This window comes from Sarcophilus harrisii, chromosome 6 (genome assembly GCF_902635505.1).
Source record: "Sarcophilus harrisii chromosome 6, mSarHar1.11, whole genome shotgun sequence".
Classification (NCBI taxonomy): domain Eukaryota; kingdom Metazoa; phylum Chordata; class Mammalia; order Dasyuromorphia; family Dasyuridae; genus Sarcophilus; species Sarcophilus harrisii.
Genome location: NC_045431.1, coordinates 28,373,303 through 28,398,345, shown reverse-complemented (window position 1 = coordinate 28,398,345; position 25,043 = coordinate 28,373,303). Strand labels below are relative to the sequence as shown.

The following is a 25,043-nucleotide window of genomic DNA, read 5'->3' as shown; positions in this document are numbered from 1 at the left end:
AAGGAGACAATAAAGACTTTTGGACTTTATCTCTGGCTATTCTCATGGTGATTACTCAGCTGAAACAAAGGCTGGTCCAAAGACCTCCAGAAAGCTAACCAGAACATTACAATTTCTACTTATTTTGGTTAAAAATATAATTAAGGCAGAAAGAGATAGGTTACAATTTATGTCACTGGAAGAAGTTTGCATCTTCAAGCTGGCCCCTTCCTGCCTTCCTTGTTTTCTTAGACCTTCTTCAGCTATGCTGGCACACAGTGTCTCCATGTCCAGGCTCTGGCTGCCCCTCCAGCCTAGAAAGCTGCCTCTTTCTCTTCATAATCGCTGACTTCTTTTTAAACAACAGCTCCAACAGTGCTGGGGTGCTTTCTTAGTCTCTGACCCTCTTCCAACTACCTCCACCCCACCTGCCAGAGCTTTCCCATCTGAAGTATTTTTCATCAATTCTGTATAGAACCTAAACGTATATATTTGTTTACATGTCACCCTCATCATTAGAATATAGCTCCTTGGGGTCAAGATTCTTTTTGCCTTTCTTTGTATTCCCAATTCTTAGCCCAGTATTTGGCCCACATAATAAGCACATGACAAATAGATCATAAGATCAATCAATCCCATCACTTTACAAACAAATGCCCAGAAAATGTTTGAAGCACAATTTAAATCCAGTTCTTCCTGATGCCCAGTTCCATGTTCTGTCAACTATAGCACCAATTGACGATTACTCCTTTTTTCTCTCTTTTATGGGTCTCAATGATTATTTTATCTCTTTGGAGGCCAAGCTTACATCTAAACTTTCTTCTACCATCCTTTTTTTGTTCTAACTTGCTTTGTAATGTAATGCCATAGAAAGTGAGGCAGGATAGAGATTAGAGAGTTTTTAATATTTTACTAATTGGAGAGCATAATTGATTGGACAGGACTCTCATCTCAAAGTATCCAGCGATGAATGGGAGAATCCCAAATCCTTATATACCTTTTACAAACAAAGAAGGGGAAAGAAGTGGGAAACTTCTTCACAGACCCATTTGGTTCTGTCAGGATGGGGAGGAAGCTATAAATTCTTACAAAAAGCCAGAGTCAGGATGTCTGAATAAACAGAAGTAAAGATGTCAATGAGGTATCCAGGATAGTCTTATCTTTTGGAATATTTTAGAGGGGTAGTTTTATAAATTCTTGAGGACAGAAGAGTTAGGAGTCGGAAGTCTGATCTCCCCTTCATCTTGAGTCTCACACATTGACAATTTATAACCTTAGAACAAATGGTTCTCAGTCTTAATGGACCAGAGCAGGGTTTTAAACTAAGGGGATTGAGGCAGAACTCAGTTAAGGAAACTGAGATAGAACAATTTAAGGAAACTCAGTCAGGACAAAAAGGGAAACTAGTGCAGGGAAACTGAGTCAGGACAATTAAAGAGAACTGTGGCATAACAGTACAAAGCCCTCACATTGCTTGATCCCTGTCACAGCCATTGTTGCACATTTTCTACTGAACAGAAAGAATGGCCAAGTTCAATTATTTCTTCATATTAAAGGGTTTAGGAGCAACACAGCTGAATGCCTGCCAGGTGAAAACTTTATAGTTAGATGACTGCATCCTAGTTTTTAACCTTCCCTTTCAATTTACAAGAATGTATTAAGTGTCCATTATGTATGTGCCAGGGTGCTAAAGGTACAAATACAAGGAGTGAAATAATTTGTATGGGGAGCTTATATTCTAATGGGGGAAACAAGTTATATACAAATGAATGGAGAATACAAATAAATACTAAGGAGATAAGTAGAGAATATGGAAAGGATCTCATTAGTGACTAAGAGGCTAAGTAAAGGCTTTGTGCAAAAGGTGGCGCTTAAGGCTACCTTTAGTTCCTGGGTCCTGCTCCAGTGTGGCTGCCCATTTTGCCATCACAGGGTTGGACAAGTAAAATGTTTTCCCTAAAGGGGTCAGCAAAGATCATTTCCAAGAAAGATAAGGATAGATATTACAATAGTCAATGTTCAAAATATGGGTCAGTTAAGTTGCCTTCTGTTGCTATTTTTAGAAGATTAATTTTGTAGGAAAGCTTTTCTTACTTTTTTTCTTGATCTTATAATTGAAATTACTTTACTTTGTACATTTTTTCTATTTTGAGATAGTGAGAAGAATGAATGTGTCTTCAACTGGCTGGAGGCCCTAAAGCCCATTTCTCAAACAAGAATATTCTTTTGGTGATACTGAATGGCTCCAAGCCAACAAAGATTCCTAAAAATAACGTTAAATAATGTCTCTTAAAAAGTAATAAGAGAGGGACAACTAAATGGCACAGTGGAGTCAGGTGGACTTGACCTCAAACACTTCATACATCCTAATTGTATGACCTTTGTCAAGTCACTTAACCCCAAGTGCCTTGCCAAGGGGGGGAAAAAAGGGGGGAGGAGGGAAGAGACAGATACAAGGATGCTGGAATTGGACCAGATCAAACTATCAAGAACAAAATAAATGTCAAAATATGCCATCTAAGACATGGATTACCAGAAGAAAAGTTAGGCTAATTTTAAATTGAAAAAGAGAGCAAAAAGAGGCAGTCTTTGTGCCACACTGATGCCCACAGATATCAAGATCTAGAGCAGGGATTCTTAAACTTTTCCCACACACAAGCCTTTTCACCTGAGAAATTTTTATGCAATCCTAGGCACAGAGGTATATAAAATAGTATACATATCAAACATTTACTGATAATAAAGCATAATTTTATGACCTCCACATTCAGTTACACAGCCCCAAATGGGGTCACAGTCCACAGTTTAAGAAACTTTGATCTACATTATATACTTCAACAACAATACTATATGATGACCAGTTCTGATGGACCAGGCCATCCTCAGCAACGAGATCAACCAAATCATTTCTAATGGAGCAGTAATGAACTGAAAGCTATGCCCAGAAAAAGAACTCTGGGAGATGACTAAAAACCATTACATTGAATTCCCAATCCCTATATTTATGCACACCTGCATTTTTGATTTCCTTCACAAGCTAATTGTACAATATTTCAGAGTCTGATTCTTTTTGTAAAGCAAAATAATGTTTTGGTCAGGTATACTTATTGTGTATCTAATTTATATTTTAATATATTTAACATCTACTGGTCATCCTGCCATCTAGGGGAGGGGGTGGGGGGGGGGGGGGGAGAGGGGAAAAATTGGAAAAAAAGGTTTGGCAATTGTTAATGCTGTAAAGTTACCCATGTATATATCCTGTAAATAAAAGGCTATTAAATAAAAAAAAAAAAAAAAAAAAAAAAGAAACTGATCTAGAGGAAGAACCATGTACAGGTTAAGCAGACACTCCAAAGAGGTCTAAGGATGGCAGGCATAAAATAGAATTTTATCAGAGGAAGCACTCACACTCACAAAAGATTCATTCAGATATGAAATAAATGGGAAACTGTCAAGAGGAAAGACACTAGAAGCAGAAAGGAGCCACTGACATGCAGGGGTCAAACATGGTGAAGTCCAAACATAGGGAAAAAGGAGTCTACAGGGAAAGAAAAGGGAGAGAGGCCACATACTATGGAAGGACAACTGACTGAACTGGGGGAGGGGGGAGGGGGGAGGGGAGAGGGAGGAAGGGGCTAAAGATGAACACAAGACTTTTCCCTAAACAAAATGGACAAGGATAAAACAAGAGCATAGAACTGGAAGCAATGAAATAAGTCTGAGGTACTGATGGGATGTCTGGGGCAGGTGTCCAGCAGACAGGTGGTGCTGGGGGCCTGGAGTTCACAGTCATCTGGAGAGGAAGGCTCACTGAAGCCATTGGAACAGAGAAGATCATAAAGGAGAGACTACAAAGAGATGGCATAAAGAGCCCCCCATATTTAGGGGGCAGCTGATGAGTGAGCTCCTACTAGGCAGGCTTAGTAAAGAAGACAAATCTGACAAGAGGCTCTCCAGCAGGACAGGTGGTCATGAGCATCATATATTATTGGTCATAAGCATCATATATTATAACAGCTTCAGAAGGAAGCTCAGTCCTGAGAGAAAAATGGAGCTAATGGTCCATATGTGGTTGGTAAAACTGGAAAGAACAAGTTTCAGCAGGACAGGGTTGAGAACTGAGTGCATTGTGAGGAAATGACAACAGAGTAGTTTAACACTCCAGGTATTTAGCACTGAAAAGTAGGATAGATGATAGATATAAACTATGGGAGGAGCATAATAAGGAAAAGAATGAAAGAAAAAACAGAAACATTTATTAAGCACCTGCCATGTAGCAAATTATGCTAGGCACTGGAGCTACAAAGAAAAGTATTAGTCTTTGCCTCCAAGAATCTTTCATTCAATCAGGAGAACTTCAAGATAGTACAAAACATACACAAAGTAGCCAAGAGGATCAGGAAGACTTCCTCTGGGAGGCCCCTGAGCAGAGCTCCGAGAAGCAGAAATGAGGAGGGAGTGCGCCCTAGAATACAGCTAGGCCGAAGAGAGAAATTAAAGATTGCTGCGATGTCAAGGGAGAAACAAGCTCCAGAAGAACACAGAATCAAAGACAGAAGAAAGAATGGAAAGAAGAGGGAAAGATTTCTGGAGATAATGTGTGAAGATGCAGTCTTCTCTTTTAAGTGTAAAAAGAAGGCATCCTGTGGTGAAAAAGGAATGATAATGGGGGAAAGGAGGGCTTCAATGCTTCAAAAAGCACTACTCCAGGAAGTGCACAAGGGGACACAGGGCACTGAAGGAATGACCACTCTGAATTCCATCTCCCATCCCCTCAATCCCATTTAAAAGAAAGCAGCCCAAAGAAAGGGAAGAGAAAGAAAAGAGAGCTAATATCCAAAGTTCATCATTTCATAGACAACTTATTTCCATAAACTTTTTTTTTGTACATTAAAATACTCATGTTGTGAGAACCTAGTTGAAATTTCCAATTCCCACACAGCTATCATTAACACTGAAAAGATTTTTCTCTTTATGTAATTCTTTATCTAATTCACTGATTTATTCAATTGATTGCTGTCCTTTGTATAAATTTCTGTTGCTGTTGGTCTGTCTAAATAAGAAACATCTAAAAAGCAATGACCATGCTACTTTGTATAAATCCTAGGACAAATAGGAAATTAATTAATTAAAAATATTAATAAGCAATACATTGATGCTGTCAACCCTGTCTAACTCCAACTGCCTGTCCATTATGGCAAGTATTCATATTCCACTCCCTTTATTCCATTTGAGCTAAAGATAATGAATATCTACTATATTTTAAAAGATCCTCCATGGAAAATAACTCAATAATCTGCCAAAGAAGATTGGAGATAGGGGGTGGGGAAGGAAGAAAGAGAGTAAATTTAAAACCATCTTTTATTTAAAAAACAAAAACAAAAAATATAATTTACTTAATTTGATTTCCAAGTATACAAGAAGTTTCAACTTACCTAATATTTTCATCTTGACAAGAAGTTTCACTTAACTCACTATGTTCTGGTCTATCTGGAACTGAAGAATCCAGGACATGTGTCACAGAAACATAACGTTCATAGTGTTCCAACATTCTTACTATTTTCTCTTTGGTTACTCCATGAATATTGCGTCTATAAAAATCAGAGCAGAAATAAAAGAGGGAATGTAAAAGAACAAAACAAAACACAAGTTTTCAGCCAAGCATTATGAAGATGGGCAATTTTTGTTCTGAAAAACCAAAACGATATTATGCAGTGTGAGTTTGTCTTACTCAATTCTCACTTATTTTCCCCTTAATTCAGGATTTCTGATGGTCTTATATTCTTTCTTACTGGTTTAACAAGGCTTCTCCAAATACAAAATACTTATGACTCAGAAAAAAATGGCAAAGACCATGTTTCGTGGCCAGCATCATTTCCAAATGCTTTCACAAACTTGACATTTCTATTTTGCTTTAAGTCTTTTAGGTGTAGATGAATCATAGGTAAAAATATTCTCACAAAGATACCTTTCTGAAACCAACTGAACTGTCTGGTTCCAATTAGCATTATGTATTACAATTAAACTCCAAATGATCAATGTTTTGAATATTGTTAATATGTTGACAATATGTACAGGATAAGAAGGTTGCATGGATTGTCACCTGTAATAATAAGTACACTTAATAACATAATTCACCTCAAATATATTAAAATACTTTGACTCACTATTTCTATTATCAGGATGTGAATTCTCCATTATCTATACCTGCACCATGTCAAAGATCTATGACTTCAAGATCCATGTGTATACTTCTATCACTGAAACAAATCAAGCCCACTACCCTCAAAACATACACACTACACCACATACCCACACCCACACCACACACTCTTTTTCTTTTAAATGCTCTGAACTAAAAATTTCACCATCAGATAAGCAATCCTTTAGCAGGATGAACTTAGCTGGGTTGGTCCTCAACAAGCTTACTATGGAGCATATGATCAAAACCTTCCCAAGCTGAGGAAGGACTGACACTTTTAATACTTCATTACCATTTCTTGTCATCACTTGTACACAATTAGTGAGAATATATCTGCATGCAGGATCATGATTACAGCTCTATAAATATATATATATAGATAGATAGATAGATAGATATAGATATATAGATATATAGATATAGGTATTTCTACAAACATAAATATAACTTGGAAGGACTTTGGAGACCACATGAGGAAAATGAGGACTGAGTTTCTTGTCCAAAGTGACACTCAAAGACATCCATGGAACACATATTTCTGTAAAGGAAGATTCTTTCAAATAAAATTTGCCTTATTGGAAAATTTGCTGAAATATTTTCCTAAATAAGAAGAAACACTTGTACAAATCATGGCATACTTTGATTCAATCTGAAATGACAACTTAGTTCTCAATTATGCATGCACATCAGGTATGATAGCAAAAATAATCTAAAAGATTTAATTTTTAAAATCTTGAGATGGAAAAGAATACTAAAAGTATGCTAAGGGATGCCACTAAGACAGTACATGACCCTTGGACAAGTCATACTCGATGTCCTCCTTATTCGGGTAAATTCTAGTTAAAAATAGTTGTGAAAGGTAGAAAATAGATTAAATACAGAAGAAAAAGTGGCAAGCTGCAAGGCACAGAGTGGATCAAACTGGACAGACACTGATCAATCGTAACTTACCTCTACTAAAAAATGAATATACATGTATAACCAAAAGATAGGTGAATTTTTTTTACATGTAACTGGAGAAAATAAAAATTAAAAGAGAAAGAAAAAGAAAAAAAGAGAAGAAAACAAAAAAGATACATAACTAAAGGGTACAGATACTCAATTTTTGCAGAAAAAACAAAGAAAGAAAGAACAAACAAAAAAAGATAGCTAAAGGGTATATTTTTGCTATTCTCAATGTAACAAAACATTGATTGTATGTAATATGGACTATTCTTTATTCTGCCTACTAAATTAAAAGACAACAATATAGCAAACTCATCATTCAAAACCAGAAGGATAATGAACACAATTAAAAACATAATTTACTGTTTATAAGAATAGCAACAGGAGACTAGTTAGGTTGGATTTACTCATTTGTAAGGTAGAAATCAAAAGGGACTTATTGTTAATATCATGAGAGAAACAAAAAGAGTTTTTACCTTGCAAGTTCCTTTGGTTTAAATTTCCACCATGTGTCCGGTTCCCGGAAGTGAACTTTATATTTATGCTTTTGTGACTAAATAAAAGCAAATATAAATGTTTATTTCTAAAAGTTTACAATTCAATGTTATTATCTCTAACGTAACTTTCAAATCTAAAATTCTATGACATGATATAGATATAAAACTAAGCAGTAATTTTTAAAACATGCTTCAGAAATGATATTCTTAGGTGATTAATTCTAAAAAGGGCCTAATCCAGAAAAAAGTTAAAAACAAAACAAAATGCAATTTTACAAGAAACTTTTCTATACAACATAAGAAGGCTTTTCCCAACTGCCCAAAGCACAGAAAACTGTACTTTATTCATCTCAATTTCTTACAAGTCAGTGGACTCTTTTTCTATTTAATTCCAAACCCCCATACATTCAAAAACCTTGGGGCCAAACATGGGATAGAAATAAACAAAGTCCTTGCAACAATGGTCATTCCAAGAATCAAATGTCTCAAGTGGATACCCTATAGTGAGTAGGTAAGTAGAGATAGGATAGACCAGGGAACCAATATAGTATTGTTATCCCTTCCACATCACAGGAATTAGAGGTTAGATCAACCAACATGATCTAGAAAATCTGTGTAAAAATGGTTGGCTCTCCTTTTATATCAGAGAAGGCTGAATTATTATGGTATTAAAAGATAAAATATGTTGATATTATACAATACTATACATGGATTTTATGCATTTCTGAGTTTCTAAACTTTTTCTGTGCCATCTGCTGGCCTAAGCATAAAATGCCCCAAAATTTCCCTTTTAATTTATTACTTAGGCCAACTCCCAATATATTGAAACCGTAATGGGGAAAGTCGTTATATCCAAGTGATACCAGTACAGAGGATGGAAAGGGAACACTACAAAAACCTGCAAAGGAAATTTAACAAAAAGAAGGACAAAGAACATATCTGCATTTAAATTTTAAATTAAAAAAAAAACTAAAAGAACCATCCATTTATACAATGACACAGTTCAGCTGAGCCAACAGGGAAGAAATCATTTCTCAAGGCTCTTGATTTTCTCTCTGAAAGTAAGAGAGCACTCTGAAGCCAGTGAATATTTGCAGGGAATCATAGGAAGGAAAAGAAAGAAATGATGTTCCTTCCTAGGGTGAAGACTCCTCCAAAAATGTCTTGCCCAGAAAGTCAAGTTCTAAGCATCAACTACCACAGTATAACACTGTCTTTACTTATAAATCAAGACCCAACTGTATTCAAAGGATTTTTCTTTAGCACACAAGGGAAATTTTAGAATAGTGGGAAAGGCATTAAACAAAAATACCTTATGCTATTTTGTGATTACAAAGCAGTATATATTTCTCTCATTTGATTCTTACAACCACCCCATGAGAGTAGTGGTAAAAGTCTTGTTCTCTCCTTTTAACAAAAGAAAAAAACTGAAGCTTAGAATTGTTAAATGGCTTGCCCAATGTCACAAATTAAATGTAACCCAGGTCTTCAGAAGCCAAGCACACGACCTATCCATTCATCAAAAGAGTTTGGGTAAAGGAAGGGGGGAGAAGATGCAAAAGCAGTAATCATCAATCCTGCTATCATAGACTTTTAATAAATTATTATACTAACCATAATTATATACGGCTTCATCTCCCATGCCTGTAGATTTGTGTTATCTATTATTATAGGAGAAACCTTCTTCTCTAATGCTTCTTTAGCTGAAAGATACATTCACATTTATGAAAAACAGAATAATCTTTTAGCAAGCAGACATTCAGTATATCATGAATTTTTTTAATTAAAATTGAAATACTGGAAATATCTAACAGTATACTGATGCACTCGAAATTAACAACAAATTTGTGAGTGTAAACAAAATTGTAAATGAAAATAAAACTACAAAAACATTTTAAGTGTTACATAATCTAACTTATCTTTAATGTAAAAATTGCATAAAATGCCAAAATACCAATCAAAAGAAAATAAATTTTTTACTTAAAACCAAATAAGATCTACATATATCACAAATGTTTTATATATATATATATATACATACAGAGAGAGAGAGAGAGAGAGAGAGAGAGAGAGATTTTTTTTTATATGTATCAATCTAAGTTTGGAACATCACAGAACATTAATCCTTTTAAAAACCCAGATACAATTTAAGATAAAAGAATTTGGAGTTTTAAAAGTTTTCCTTTCATTTCATTTTTTCATTTTATATAGGTGCTTTCATATTCTAATTTTCCTTTTTTCAAGAGCTAATCAAGAAAGCAAAGGAAAATATTTCCTCTACAGGGACTTGCCTCAAGGTCAAAATAGGTTTCTAAACTTGTCTACAACATCTCCAAAGAAATAACAATTTTCCCATATAGTACAGAAAAGTGTCTTAAAAATTAATTCTTCAGAAATTTGTGCCCAAAAAATGAACCTATTACAGAAAAAGATCCACATCTGCAAGCTCTTTTTGTAGTGACTAGAACCTGTAAACTGAGTGGATGCCCATCAGTTGGGGAATGGCTGAATAAATTATGCTATATGAATGTTATATTATTGTTCTATAAGAAAGATCAGCAGGCTGATTTCAGCAAGACCTGGAGAGACTTATATGAACTGATGCTAAGTGAAGTGAGTAGAATCAAGAGAACATTATATACAACAAGATTATGTGACGATCAATTCTGATGGACGTGGCTCTTTTCAACAGCAAGATGACTCGGGCCAGTTCCAATAGACTTGTGACGGACAGAGCCATCTGCACCCAGAGAGATCACTGTGGGAACTGAGGGTGGTTTACAACACAGTATTTTCATCTTTTTTGTTACTGTTCGCTTGCCTTTTTTTCCCTTTCTTATTTTTTCTTTTTGATCATATTTTTCTTGTACAACATGATAAAATATGGAAAAATTTATAGAAGAATTGCACATGTTTAATATATATTGGATTATTTACTATCTAGGGGAGGAAAGTGGGGAAAAGGGACAAAAATATGGAACACAAGGTTTTGCAAGGGTGAATGTTAAAAACTAACTTTGCATGTATTTTGAAAAATTAAAAAGCTATTATTAAAAAAAAAAAAAACCTATTCCAACAAAAGTTACTTTAGCTTTAGCTAATGCTAAAAAGATTCCTTTAAAAGATTAGGTTGGCTGATAATTCTGTTAAAGACTCTGATCCACTAACTGGGGGATACTGACATGACTATGGCCCGTCTTGATTATACCAGAAATATATTTGCAGGGAGTTCTAGGAACAAAGCAACTAAAACTATGTTTGCCTACATACATCTTGCTTTATACAGCATAATAAAAATATAGGCAAACATTTCCTTTACCAGCACCAGATGCTTCAATGTATAAATGACAATAACTCTTTCCTTTAAATTAATTTTAATACCACCAAGCATCTAATGTCCTTGCATCTTACCTCGTTTCTGATTCCATTCATGTGCTTCACCCAATAAATTTCCATCAAATTGATATTGTCCATTTTTGTAAAAAAAATCATCTGAACTAAGTATAACTCCATTAGGATTCTCCTCTAGCAATTTCCTGTAATTAAAATTAAATTTAATCAGTGGAATTATTTTTTTAAATTAGCTTCCCAATTTCAAATCTTCCTTCTGAAAGTCTATAACCAAGATATAAAATGCAGAGAATATTATTTGATGAGGATAGTGCAACAGTCTTTAAAGAATAAAGGAAGTTTATTCCTGGGGGAAACTTATCTATGCTTCTTTGTGTAACTTATCCCTCAGAAATCTAGTTTAAAACTTTCAGAGTAAAAATCTGCAGATTTAAAATTTTAGAATTATCAAGGAAGGTTTAGTAGTTTGTCAAGGACATGGGACATATCACCTATGGATACTTCCACTCCTATACCTATGAGATATACTGGATGTGTGGAATCAACTGAAGTAGAAGACAAAGAGAATTTAGGGGAAGTTATATATTAAACAGAAACCAAGGTAACAAAGGATTAAACTAAAGTGATCAAAAGTGGAGAAGGACTTAATATCATTTCATAAATCCCATAACTGTTCCAAAAGTATTAATAACAAATTATGTGATGATTTAAAGATGTTAATATATTAACACAGTATTTTAAATAGTTTTCTAAAGGTGCTTACTTAGTACAGTTTTAATAATTAGCAGATTAAAACTAAGATTGTTTTGAATACTTTGTATATTAAAAACCAATGAAGGTTAAATTCAGCAGCTGATAGTCTAATAAACTATATACATAATGACAAATGCACACAAGCAAACTTTTGAGATAGTAATAATCTGCTACGCAAGAGCTCGGTATTCTGTTTTAGTTACAATATTTAAATTTTTCAAGAAAGTACACAGTGCTCATGCAAAAAGGATATTTAGTTCAAGCCGTTGCTCTTTCTTCTGTATCAGACTGTTTTGGAGATAGAAGTGACAAGTCTTTAAAATTTATCACAGATGGGCAATGTGAGAGGGAAGAACCAGGCTTAAATAATTGGATAAAAAGAAAAAAGGAAGATCAACGAAAGAGGAAAAGAACCAACTCCTTCTGTGGTGGCAAGGAACTGGAAATTGAGGAGTTGCTTATCCTAGGGAATGACTGAACAAGTTGTGTATAAGATTATGATAGAAAACCACTGTACTATAATAAGCAGAATGGTTTCAGAAAAACCTGCGAAGATAGATCTACATGAACTGATGCAAAGTCAAATGAGCAAAACCAGGAAATCATTGCACACAGTAACAGCTATATTGTTGTGTTCAATTGTGACAGACTTAGCCACTCCGATCAATACAACAATTCAAGATCCAAAGTATTCATGATGTTTTAAAGAATCCACCTTCAGTCAAAGAACTGATAGAATTGAGTGCAAATTCTCACTTTATTTTTCTTGCTTTTTTTCACAATATGGGCAATATTTAAATGTTTTGCATGATGTCACATATATAATGGATACAATGGCTGCCTTTTCAAGAGATAGGAGAGGGGTTGGAGGAAGAGAATTTGAAACTCAAAAATTTCTTCATGTTAAAGAATAACTTTTTTTGTTTGTTTGTAGCAGCTCTTTTTGTAGTGGCAAGGAATTGCAAACTGAGTGGATGTCCATCAACTGGAATAAGTTATGATATATAAATGTAATGGAGTGTTTTTCTTCTATAAGAAATGATCAGCAGGATGATTTCAGAAAAACCTGGAGAGACTTACATGAACTGATGCTGCGTGAAGTGAGCAGAACTAAGAGATACATGGCAACAAGAAGATTATGCAATTATGAACTTGGCTCTTTTCAATAATGTAGTGATTCAAGGCAATTCCAATAGACTTGGGATGGAAATGCCCTCTGCATCTAGAGAGAGAGCTGTGGAGACTAAATGGGGAGTAAAGCACAGTATTTTCACTTTTTTTTTTCCCTTTCTCATGGTATTTTTCCTTTTGACCTAATTTTTCTTGTATAACATGACAAATATGGAAATATCTATAAAAGAAATGCACCTACCAGATCGCTTGCTGTCTTAGGGAGAAGGGAGATAAGGGAAGGAGAGGGAAAAAAAAATTGGAGTCTTACAAAAATGAATGCTTTATATGTATTTGGAAAAATAAAATGCTATTAAAAATATTCTTTGGAAGAAGGAAATAGGAAAATTTAGAAAAGGGACAAGTTTTATTGGAGGAAGGAAGTGGCATGGAGGAATTATTTCAAACATGATGAATTCTAGGTATAGTTGGAAATGTTAGGCCAAAAGCTTTGGACAGAAACCAGCTTTAAATATATAGAAGCATCTTCTTAGAGACAGTAATTGAGGCCATGAAATCACCAAAGTAAATAGAGAAAAAGTGGCTGGAATATCAAAATATAGGGAAACATGAAATGAAAATGAACCAGGACAAGAGGCTGAAAAATAACTGCCCTACAGGCTGAAAATGAAAAGAGCAAACAGAAGCCAAGGAAGCAAGAGTATTTCAAGGCAGAGATAATGAAGCATCATACATTACAGAAAAATCTTACTTAGGAAAGGACAAAGTGAAAGGACAATGTGAAAACTGGAGAACTATTCAAAGGACATATGACATTCAAAGGAAATTTACTCTTCTGAAAGGGACTTAAATTCTAAATTTCCTTTTTGTTCAAAAAACTGCTTCTCAAAGTAATGAAAGGGCTAATCTTTGCCTGCATATTGAATAGTGTGAAATCAAAGAGTTAAATCCACAGAGAATCCTAAGAGCTTTCTGAAGTTTAAGAGGAAGTGTGATTTTACGCTTATATAGGAGCTATCTTTTTTCTCTGCAAAACATTTCTAATTTTAAAATGAAAGTTAAAAGGAAAACATGTTTTACCTACTGAAAATATTCTTTACCACAAATTTAATTGAAGAGTTTTGCTACATTGATCAATATACCTGCATATACCACATTGATCTTAATAGTCTAATTCCAAACTAAGCCAAAAATCCTAAAATGAAATGTCTTTTAAAAATAAAAAAATTGCACTTAAAATCTTTTTAAAACTATATATAAAGTTACTATATACGTATACATTGGTTGAAAAATTTTTGCTTTTTGTTCAATTCAAATGCATTTTATTCATCACAGCTTTTTTTATCCTCATCACGTTTTAACTATTTTTCCTAACTATCCTCTCATGGGCTGCCTTATTATCATCTGTTGGTCCTAAGAGCCAATTCACAGGACACATGGATTTTGTAGCAATATGAGTATAGTGTATGTTTCTGTTGCTGTTGTAGTTAAGTCTGACTTTTCATGACCCTATCTGGGGTTTTCTTGGCAAAGATACCAGAGTATTTTGCCATTTTCTTCTCCAGCTCATTTTGCAGATAAGAAACTGAAGCAGAGGGATTGTGACTTGGCCAGGGTCATACATCTGAGTGTGTCAGGCCACATTTGAATTCAGGTAAAGGAATCCTCCTGATAGCAGGCCCCACGTTCTGGGCACAATTATGTCCTCTAGCTGTATATTATAATATACATAGTATCTATCTATACCACAAATGTTTTAAATTGATAAATAACCTTTAAAAAAATGCTATCTAGAGAAAAAACTCATTAAGACCACTCATCACTGTGTCATTATACAGATTTAACTCTGTGTAACTGATCTTAAAAGTCAGTCACGAGGAAGGGTTTTTATTCTTCCCTAATCTCCCTTTCTTTCTCCTGTCACATTTCTTCCCTCACTTACTCCCCCTTTTTCTGTCTCTGTTTCTGTCTCTCCATCCCTTCCTCCCTTTTTCCCCCTTACTCTCTCTCTGTCTTTCCTCCATCCCCTCATCTCTCTTAATGTCCTCTTCCCTAAGGCTGACCTTCAAAAATGTATACATCTCCCTGATCTTTATAAAATCACACAAGACAATTTTCTCTCCTTCACTGTCCTGCCAAACTTCTGTAAAAGAGATTTTTGATACACGTTGTCTCAGTGTAGTGACCAAATACTGTCGATTTCAGTGATAGGCTTCCAACCCATTCCCAGGATAACCATGGAGCATTCTCAGCCAAATCTAAAGTCCTGATTTCTCTCCTTTGTCAGTGACACATTTAGGACCACTGAGCATGATTCTTTCCCCTTCAAATCTTTGCAAGTTTCTGTGTTATGACACTGTTCTATAGTAAGTCTTCTCCTGCCTCCCTCTTTACCTTGTTATCTTTAATGACTGCTCTTCTCCTTTCCTCCTAATAACAGTATAACTCTATTCTAAGTTCTAGGCTCTCCAAACTCTAGAACTCTAGATAACTCTTTGAACTGAAATGATTTCCTGTGGGACTCTTTTGATTGTTTCACACTCCAGCCCAGTGCACTGCAATCAGTAATGTAGTTAGTTATAACCCAACTACATTGAATGTTATATCACTTGTTTAAATTACTAGTTGTGTACTGTCATAATGAAACATGAAAAGTGGTCTTTGAATAGTATTTTCAATGCACAGTGAAGTGTAAATTATTTATTATCAAGATAAATGGCAAAGCATTATGTTTTACTCAGTGATACTGCAGCTACCAAAAACAATTATCAGAAACTCCTGACTTCAGGGCTGATACTGTATCCACTGTGCCACCTAGCTGCCCCCTATATATTTTAAAATCATAAATCATCAAACTTGTGATACAAGTCATTCCTCAAGTGAAAAATAGTCAAAGAATATAAATAATTTTTAGATGAAGAAATTAAAGCATCTATCATCATTAAAAAATGCTCTCACTATTGGTTAGAGAAATACAAATTAAACCATCTCACATCTCTCAGATTGGCTAAGATGACAGGAAAAGATAATGATAAATGTTGGAGGGGATGTGGAAAAACTGAGACACTAATACATTGTTGGTGGAATTGTGAACTAATCCAACCATTCTGGTTAACAATTTGGAACTGTGTCTAAAGGGCTATAAAGTACACCCTTTGATCTACTGGTTCTGCATCCCAAAGAGATCAAAAAAGAGGGAAAAGGGCTCACATGTGGCAAAAATGTTTATGGCAGCAATTTTATGGAACAAGGAATTGAAAACTGAGTGGATACCCATCAATTGGAGAATGGCTGAATAAATTATGGTATATGAATGTGATGGAATATTATTATTGTGTAAGAAACGATGAGCAGGCCGATTTCAGAAAAGCCTGGAAACTCTTACATGAACCAATGCCAAATAAAGCAAGTAGAACCAAGAAAACATTATACATGGCAACAAGAAGACTGTGTGATGATCAGATGTGACTGACTTAGCTCTTCTCAGTAATACAATGTTCCAAGACAATTCCAAATGGAATGGATGGAAATGCTGATCACATCCAGAAAAAGAACTATAGAGTCTGAATGTAGACTGAAGCATACTATTTTCACTTTTTTTGTTTGTTTTTCGTGGCTTTTTCCTTTGGTTCTGTGTTTCTTCTTTCACAACATGACTAATGTGGAAATATGTTTACATGATTGCACAAGTATAACCTATATCAGACTGTTTGCCATCTTCGGGCAATGGAATGGAAGGAAGGAGAAAAAAAAATTGAAACTCAAAATAAAAAAAAAAAAAGAATATTGAAATCTTTTTCTAATTGAAAAAAAAAAAAAAGATGTTACTTACCAGAAAAAAAAAAGACTATTAGCCTTTCAATTCAATTAATGCTAATAATTAACATGCATGTTTGGCAGTACCTATCTGCATGAAAAAAATATCTTCTAAAAAGAAATATCTAAAATCTCATTATTCATAATATACTCTTATCTTCAGCACTAATAGACGAACACTTCTAATTTTGATAGGGAACAACACTAACTTCGAACTTTAATTAAGTAAAATATTATCCTCCCCAGAAAGAATTCCTTTCTTCTCAGTACAGATTTGTACTGCAAAAAAAAAAGAAAAAACTACTTATGATTATACTTGATTATATAATTTCATCAATAAAATTGTAGAAAATTTGAATTTATATAACAGTCTCAATTTTGACTATTGGGCCATAAGGCCTAAAATATTTACTACCTGGATGGACTCTTACAGAAAAAGTATGTTCAGCCCTGATGTAAAATTTTCTGGGACATTGAGTAATTAAATACATTTCTCAGGATTACTCAGTCAGTAAGCAGCAGAGATACAACTTTAACTAAATTCCTCCAGACATCAAGGATAGCTCCCTATCCACAAGGCTATCCTGCCTCCTCATAAGAAGTAAACAGTAACAATTTATCTCAAAAAAAAAAAAAAAAAAAATGTACTGACCAACTCATTAGAGAAGGGGTGAGGGGAAATAAAAAGTATGAGAAACAGACAAAAAGGGGAGGGACATAGTAAGGGCTCTTTATTTGAAAAACTGCTGGAGTCTTGGCTTGACAAAAACTCAGTTTACTGACTTGCTGTAGTGAGCACTTACTCCATCTTTTAAAAGGTAACTAAACCAACAAAGATGAATCCTAAGTTGGTTCTGGTTTTCATTAATATAGAACTGGTAAATAGAGTGGAAAACTTGGAGAAAATGAGCAGCATTTGCTCATTTTGAGACAAAGACTAAAGCCTGACAAACTTTCATGGCATCCTAATTACCCTTTTTTTTTTTGGCTCAGGCAATTGGGGTTGAGTGATTTGCCCAGGGTCACACAGCTAGAAAGTGTTAAGTGTCTTGAGACCAGATTTGAACTCAGGTCCTCCTGACTTCAGGGCTAATGCTCTATCCACTGCGCCACCTAGTTGCCCCATCATAATTGCTTTTTAAATAATTTGGGGAGGGCTAGAAAACTCTGCAAACTCACTAATCAAGCAATATCACTACAAGGTCTGTAATTCAAAGAGATCAAAGAAAGAAAAAGAAAAGCATCTCTTTATACAAAAATATTTATAGCAATTCATTTGTAGTGACAAAGAATTGGAAATTGAGATGTCCATTAATTGGGGAATGGCTGAACGAGTTGTAGTAAATGATTGTGATGAAATAATAATGTGTTGTAAGAAATAATAAAGAGTAAAATGGTTTTGTTTTCAGTTGTGTTGAACTCAAAATAGATGAATACCTACTTATATATACACACATGCAGGTTACATACATGAGCATGTATGTACATCTATTTCCATACATGTAGGTGTATGTGCAACATTCTCCTCAGATGATTTAGACTTCCCATTTGCACTCACATCTTTTAACAAAACGGAGACAAGAGTTGAGGAAGGAAAATAGAACCAATTCTCTGGTTTCTAATTTGTCCTTTGTTCTGGTTTATTCCTGTTGCCAAGAATGTCCCAAACAATATGGTGTGACATAGATTCATGCTTTAAATGTTAAACTGATGGATTCCTTTTTTATTTTTTTTTTTGACATTGCCAAGGTGCTATGGGCAATTAAATTAACAGAAAATGAGGGAAAAAAACTAATTTTTTAAAAAAGAAAGAAAAATAAAGGAGATAGTTTCAGAAAAACCTGAGAAAACTTATGTGAACTGATGGAAAGTAAACAGAACCAGAACAACACTGTACACAATAACAGCAGTATTGTAATAATAATCAATAGGTGAAAGACAACAAATCTGACCAATACAATTATCCAAGACAATTCCAGAGGGCTCATTTTGAAAAATGCTCTCTAGTTCCAGAGAGAGAACTGATAAACTGAATGCAGATTGAAGCATTTGGTTTTTCACTTTATTTTTCTTGCTCTCTTCTTTTCTGCAACACAGTTAATATGGAAATATGTTTTGCATGATTTCACATGTATGTCATATTGCTTGCCTTCTCAATGGGTGTTAGAGAGGCTCGAGGAAAGGAGAGAATTTGGAACTCAATTTTTTTTAAATGGATGTTAAAAATAAAAGAAAAAGGGAGAGCATTAAAAAAAATCAAATTTTGTTGACTGATTTTGTAATTTTGCTATGAACTCTTTCTGGATACAAAATTGGATACCTATCCCTTCAAAGTGAATTCTTCCTTGTAGCAAAGAAAAATTAAACAAAAATCCCTAATACAGTGACTACATGTGACATTATACATAACATTCTGCTATACTCCCCATCTCTCTGATGAAGACAGATGTTTCATTATCTCTTCTCCAGGACTACAGTCAATGCAACCTAGATTTTGGGATAATAGATTTCAAAGGACTCCAAGGAGGAAAAACATTAAGGAAAATAATCCAAAATTGTCTGAACAAAACCACAGCTGCCTGAAAAAAATAAATAAATAAAATAGGTACACTGAACTAAGCAGCCAGTCAAGTAACAAGAAATATCAGAAAACGCCATAGTTCTAGGAAAACAGGGTTAGGAGAGCTGAAGCTCAAAGCAAGCTGAGGCTATTGAAAAAAAGCAATAGACAATAAAATGGGCTTTAAAAACAAAAACCTGGCCAATGGGCTATAAATATATATATATATATATATACACCCTTTGACTTACTAACAATATCACTATTAGGTGTGAATACGAAGCGATTAAAAAAAAAAAAAAAAGGAAAATAACCCATATTTACCAAAAAATATTCATAGCAGGTCTTTTTTCTCAGGGTAAAAAAAATTGGAATTTGAAGGGGATGCCATCAATTGAAGTGTGGTATGTGTTTATGATAGAATTGTATTGTTCTATAAATATGTTCTTAATTCTTAATGTTCCATAGGAAATAATGAGCAGGATGCTCAGGGGGAAAAAAAATACCTGGAAAATCCTCCATGAACTCAAAAGTGAAATGGTACAATAAACACAGTAACAGCAATGTTCTGGGATGACCAACTGTGAATGGCTTTGTTATTCTCAGCAATACAATCATCCACAACTACTCTGAAGGATTTATGATGAAAAATCTTACCCATACCCAGAGAAGGAAAAGATTGTGTCTGAAAATAGACCAGAAACATTCTCATATTCTCTCTCATTTTTAACACTTTTTTGAGGGTTTTTATTTTCATAAGGGTGGGAGATCTATGTTTTCTTTCATAATATGACTTCTATGGAAACGTTTTGGAAAAAAAAATATCACAAAAAAAAAAAAAGGAGAGAGAGAGAGAGAGAGAGAGAGAGATGGAATTATTGCGTGGATGTATGGGAAAGATAAAATTAACTGAAAACCAAGCAGAGCTGCTCAGTTTTTTTTTTTTTTTTTCTGGCTTTTCTATCAAGGACAAAAAGACAAAACAAATACAAGTAAAAGGGCACTTAAACCAATATCAATAAGGAGACTATAAGAGGCACCAAGTCTAGATGACCGGTATCCTTGTGTACTCAAAGAACTACAAGGCGTAACTGTGGAGAATGAGAACAATACAAGCCTGAAGAAAGGCAAACACACCAAAACAGTGAAACTTGAGTTGCCAAATGAAAGGCCATGAGTTTGATTTCACTATGGCATCATTAAAAATGGTCATGTTTTTCTTTTTAACAAAGGAGAGATCACTGACAACAGATAAAATGCCTCATATAAAACTAAGAGGCAATAATAAAAATCAGTGCTGTAGTTTACCTAGATTTTTGCAAAATATTTGAAAAGAGATTCTCTTTGTTTTCCTTGTGAACAAGACAAAGATATAGGCTAGACGATGATAAATTAGGCAGATTCAGATGACTAAATGGTCAGACCCAAAGAGTAGTCACTGAGAGTTTGACTTGCAAAGAGTCTTAAAAAACAGGGCTTCTTAACCTTTTTCCTGCTCATGACCCCTTTTCACCCAAGAAATTTTTGCATGACCCCAGGTATATAGGTATATAAATTAAATATATAAATCAAACATTTACTGATAATAAATTGTAATTTCAAGATGCCCACATTCAGTTATGAGACTCCATATGGGACTACAACCTAAAACTCTGTGTGAGTTAACTTAAGAATCTTTGTTTTAGTGTAATATCCTAATATCTAGCTCTGTGCTGGTTAACATTTTAATCAACAACTTTAATAAGGTATAGACAGAATGTTTATCAAATGGATATATAAAAGAAAGCTAGGGGGGATATTTAATGAACTGAACAACAGAGTTAGCATCCACAAGGCACTAGATATGATCTGATAAAAATAAAATGTTATAGGGATAAAAGAAAAGCCTTACATCTGAATTCAAAAAAAATCATTAACAAGTGGAAAGATGTGAGGGAGGGGTTAGAAGTATTCTATTCTTTGAAATGTATCAGTGAGGTAAGGCAACTATAAAAGCTCATTCAATCTCATGTTACATTACAAAAGAATATCCAGACCCAAAGAGGGGAAAGATCCCCCAATTTTTGCCCTAACCAAGCCATATGTAGACCACCATGTTTAATTTTTGGACACCAGATTTTAGGAACGATATTTATAAGCTGGAGAACAACTAACAGAAAACAACCAGGATAGCAAAATGCCTCCAGAATATGACAATCAATGGGAGGAACCAGAGAATACTTATGAACTAAAATAATTAATTCCTTCCAGAATCTTCAGGATTAACATGGGCAATGAGGATTAGACTAACAGGCAGAACTAGAAACAATAAACAGAAGTTACTCGATAAAAAATGTTAAGGAAAAATTCCTAGCATATATCCTGAACTGAAACGGTTTGCTTTCCTCGTCAGTGGATGTCCCATCAATAGAGGTCTCTGAACAAGACCAGAGAATACTTGTCAGCCAGATGGGGTGCCTGGTGACATGAGATTCATTAAATTATCAGTGGGAGCTCCTTGACTGTCTGTCTTTTCCCATTTACATCCATATAGCTTCACAGAGAGCTAGGGCAAGGATTTATTTGTCTAAAACAGAATTCATAATGCTTCCTACTTACTTCCCCCTACTCTTGCTAATGAACCCCTAAGGCTCAGTATCTTGGAATCATCCTCTAGACCTCATTTTCCTTTGACTTTCAAAAGAAACTTGAGAAAGTCTGGTAAAAGCACTTAGAGGAAAAAGCATTATTAGGTATAAACATAGTGTTAGGAGAATAAGTGTTCAGAAAAAGTCTATATTTAATAGTTTAATTAAGATTTGGCCAAGCCTCAGCTAATATAAAGAAGCCATTATGAAGACAGTACTAATACTCAAGCTACCAGGCACTTAACAGAAACATGGTACCTTGCCAAAAAGGATTTCCCAGATCCTGGAAGCCCTCTGAGTAGGACAAGCGTCTGGCCTACGTAAGGGTTTTTTCTTCGAACGTTGTGAGAAGCAGAAGGCTCCTGCCCTTGGTGAGCATTTCCATCTTGACTTCTCCATGCTACTGGCATTGGCAGGGAAGCATTTCTGTCCCAAGGCCCAAAAAGGACCGGGGGTGGCAGAGAAGCACAGACTCTCCCAGGGTCACAGTAGTCAAACATGGGTGTCACGGGCTGAGGACTAGCTGCGACTGGCGTGATGAAGCTGCGGATGCCCTGGAAAGGCTCAAAGGCAGAAGCCATTGGATTCCAGGAACTCTGCGGTAGCACTGCTGTGGGTGGCAATGAGGGCATTCCCGGGCAAAAGCTGAAATCCCTTCCCGGTGGGGGTCGTTCTGCATGATTTTGTGACTTGAAACCAAATCCTTTGGCTTGTGTAAACAAATCAGGGCCAGAAACACCATTCTGATCCCCACATGTGCCCACTCCATCTTCTGCCTGGTCTGAAATCTGTACAAGAGGATTAACAGCAGTCCTCAATTCATTCGTACCTAAATGGACACAGGCTTGAGAAGACTGGCATCCAAAATTCTGAGCATCTGAAAGTGCTTTCTGAGTCTGCCTGGGATTAACATATACCACTAGAGAGTCATTCGGTTGAGTGAAAAAGCTATTTGGCTGGGTGTCCACAGGACTGCTACTTGTTAAAGGCCATACAGCATCCTTTTTACAATTTCTGGACTTGCTCAAATCTGAATGCAAAGTTATACGTTCTGAATTTTCAAATGTTTCAGCGTCCATTTCTGGGTTTTGCAGAGAAACACTTCTCCCACTGTCACTAGTACCGCCAAAATTGTTTTCCAAAGGCAAAAATGACTGTGTAGACATTTGGTCATTAGAAGAATTCAATTTCTCAAATGCATTTTGTATTAAGGAATCCAAGTCTTCAGTAAGTCGCATATCAGAAAAAGCATCAGCTGTTTGAGAACTGTCTTCATCTTCTGCAAGAGGACATTTTTCATTCATTTCATTTCCTTCAGCAAGATGCTGATTAACAAAAGCACGTGGTGTTGCAACTGACTCCAATATTAAGCTTTTAGAGGCTGGCATTCCTTTGGCACCAGTGGACAGTTCTAAGAGACAATCCATAGCATTTTCAACTGTTTGTAAAGAGAGGCATAAAAACATTATGATCAGGGCAAAAAATGTACACAGGATGACAGAATTGAGAGGAAATTTAGAGGCCACTGAGAGCAACCCTTTCATTTTATAGACAAGGACACTACTGCTAACAGAGCTTGCCTGACTTGACAAGTAAATGTTTATGACAGGGCTTGAACCAATCATCTCTGAACTGCCAGATCTAATGGTCTTTTCCCAGTCCTCACCCCTTCCTGAACCATCTAGAGAGTCTGATACTGACAGCACCTTCTCTGCCTGAAGAATCCCTCACTCCTCTCTTGGCTCTCTTTCCACCTACAGAACCGCTCCTTCTCAGTTCCTTTTGCTGATCATCGGGAGAATCCTCTTCTAGTCTCTCTACATCCTCACTCGATGACATCACCAGAACCCATGGATTAATTAAGATCTCTAAGCAGAAGATTCATAAATTAGAGATCCATCTCAAACTCCACAAGTCCAACATTTTCTCCTGTGAATCCATCCCCTTTCCACAATTCCTGACTTCTGTCCAAAATTCCAGCAGTTTAAGCTTCAGGCCCACAGCTCCCAGGGCCCACTGCCAGCTCTCTCCTCCCACAGCCAGCCTTCTCCTTCAGGTTCTCGATGCCTCTCCCCTGAACCCAGAAACCGCTTTCCGGCCAGTCCTTCTCTGTTCCATCCACCACTTGGTTCCCAAAGGGACTGCCCTAAAGCACAGACCTGATTGTGCCTCACAGTTAGACTATCAGGTCCTCGGTTCAGGTTTTTTTTTTTTTACCCATTAGAATCTTGGTCCCAACCTAACTTTTTCAGACTTCAAGACCAGCTAAGGCAGTCCTATTGTTCCTCCATGACATTCCATACCTCCCCATCTTCACCCTGTCTGTCCCTCCAGCCTATACTGCATTTCCACATGTTCTCTACCTCTTAAAATTCTGCTTCCCTGAAAGCCCAGCACAAAGGCCTCCTCCTACATGAAACCTTCCCTGATTCCCTACTCTCAAATGTTGGTGCCCTCTGCCCCTTTAATCTACCTTACACTTGTCTTGTATATATTTTACATGTGTTTACTGACATTCATGTAATCTCCCTGAATAAATAATAAGCTTGTAGAGAGGAGAAACTGTTTTATTTGTCTTTGGATTTACAGCACATATCACACCTGCATAGAGTAGGCACTTAATAAATTCTTGCTGTTTGTGTGTTTTGTCAAGTTGAATTATGTTTAACTTTATTGTCCTTATATTGGGTAAAGGTGATATGAAGTGCCTATTCATATCAAATACAGAGTACCCTCCTCACGCAACTACTTAATTTATGGAATTTTGTGTTAATGTGACTTTCAAATTAGGAAACAACATATGTCTACATGTAAATGGTTCCTTGAATTGAGTAAGTTAAATGAACACTTACAGAATTCTGAATGCTAATAACTCTTTTCCCTCTAACTCCCTCTTCCTAGTCACTATCTTGGGAAGCAAAAACTATACTTCGCATTTTGCAATACTTATAGGGCAAAAAATGTGCTCATCCGTCATAAAAAAATTAACTTGGCTAGGTTTCTTTCTTCTCAAATATTTGTTGTGGTGAGAACATTTCTAATAGTTTTTCCTTATAAATCTAATTTCCTTACAAAAATAATTCTGACAGAAACCTTAAGAAAGATAATAATTGTTCTATACCCTAGATTTATTAAAGTAAGCTAAGAAAAAATGTAAATAATAAAAAATTGTTCATGTCTCA

At 35.4% G+C, this 25,043-nt stretch overlaps 1 protein-coding gene across 4 annotated transcripts in view; it reads right to left on the bottom strand.

Annotated features, from left to right (window-relative positions):
* N4BP2 (NEDD4 binding protein 2) overlaps window positions 1-25,043 on the bottom strand; it is a 66,863-nt gene that overhangs the window by 28,402 nt on the left and 13,418 nt on the right. For all 4 annotated transcript variants that reach the window (XM_031943303.1, XM_031943299.1, XM_031943301.1 and 1 more), the window contains 5 exons: window positions 22,120-23,299; window positions 11,035-11,159; window positions 9,238-9,326; window positions 7,603-7,679; window positions 5,415-5,570 (listed from right to left, as the gene is read on the bottom strand). In XM_031943303.1, the coding sequence (XP_031799163.1) occupies window positions 5,415-5,570; window positions 7,603-7,679; window positions 9,238-9,326; window positions 11,035-11,159; window positions 22,120-23,299 (1,627 nt within the window). The remainder of the gene's footprint in view (window positions 1-5,414; window positions 5,571-7,602; window positions 7,680-9,237; window positions 9,327-11,034; window positions 11,160-22,119; window positions 23,300-25,043) is intronic.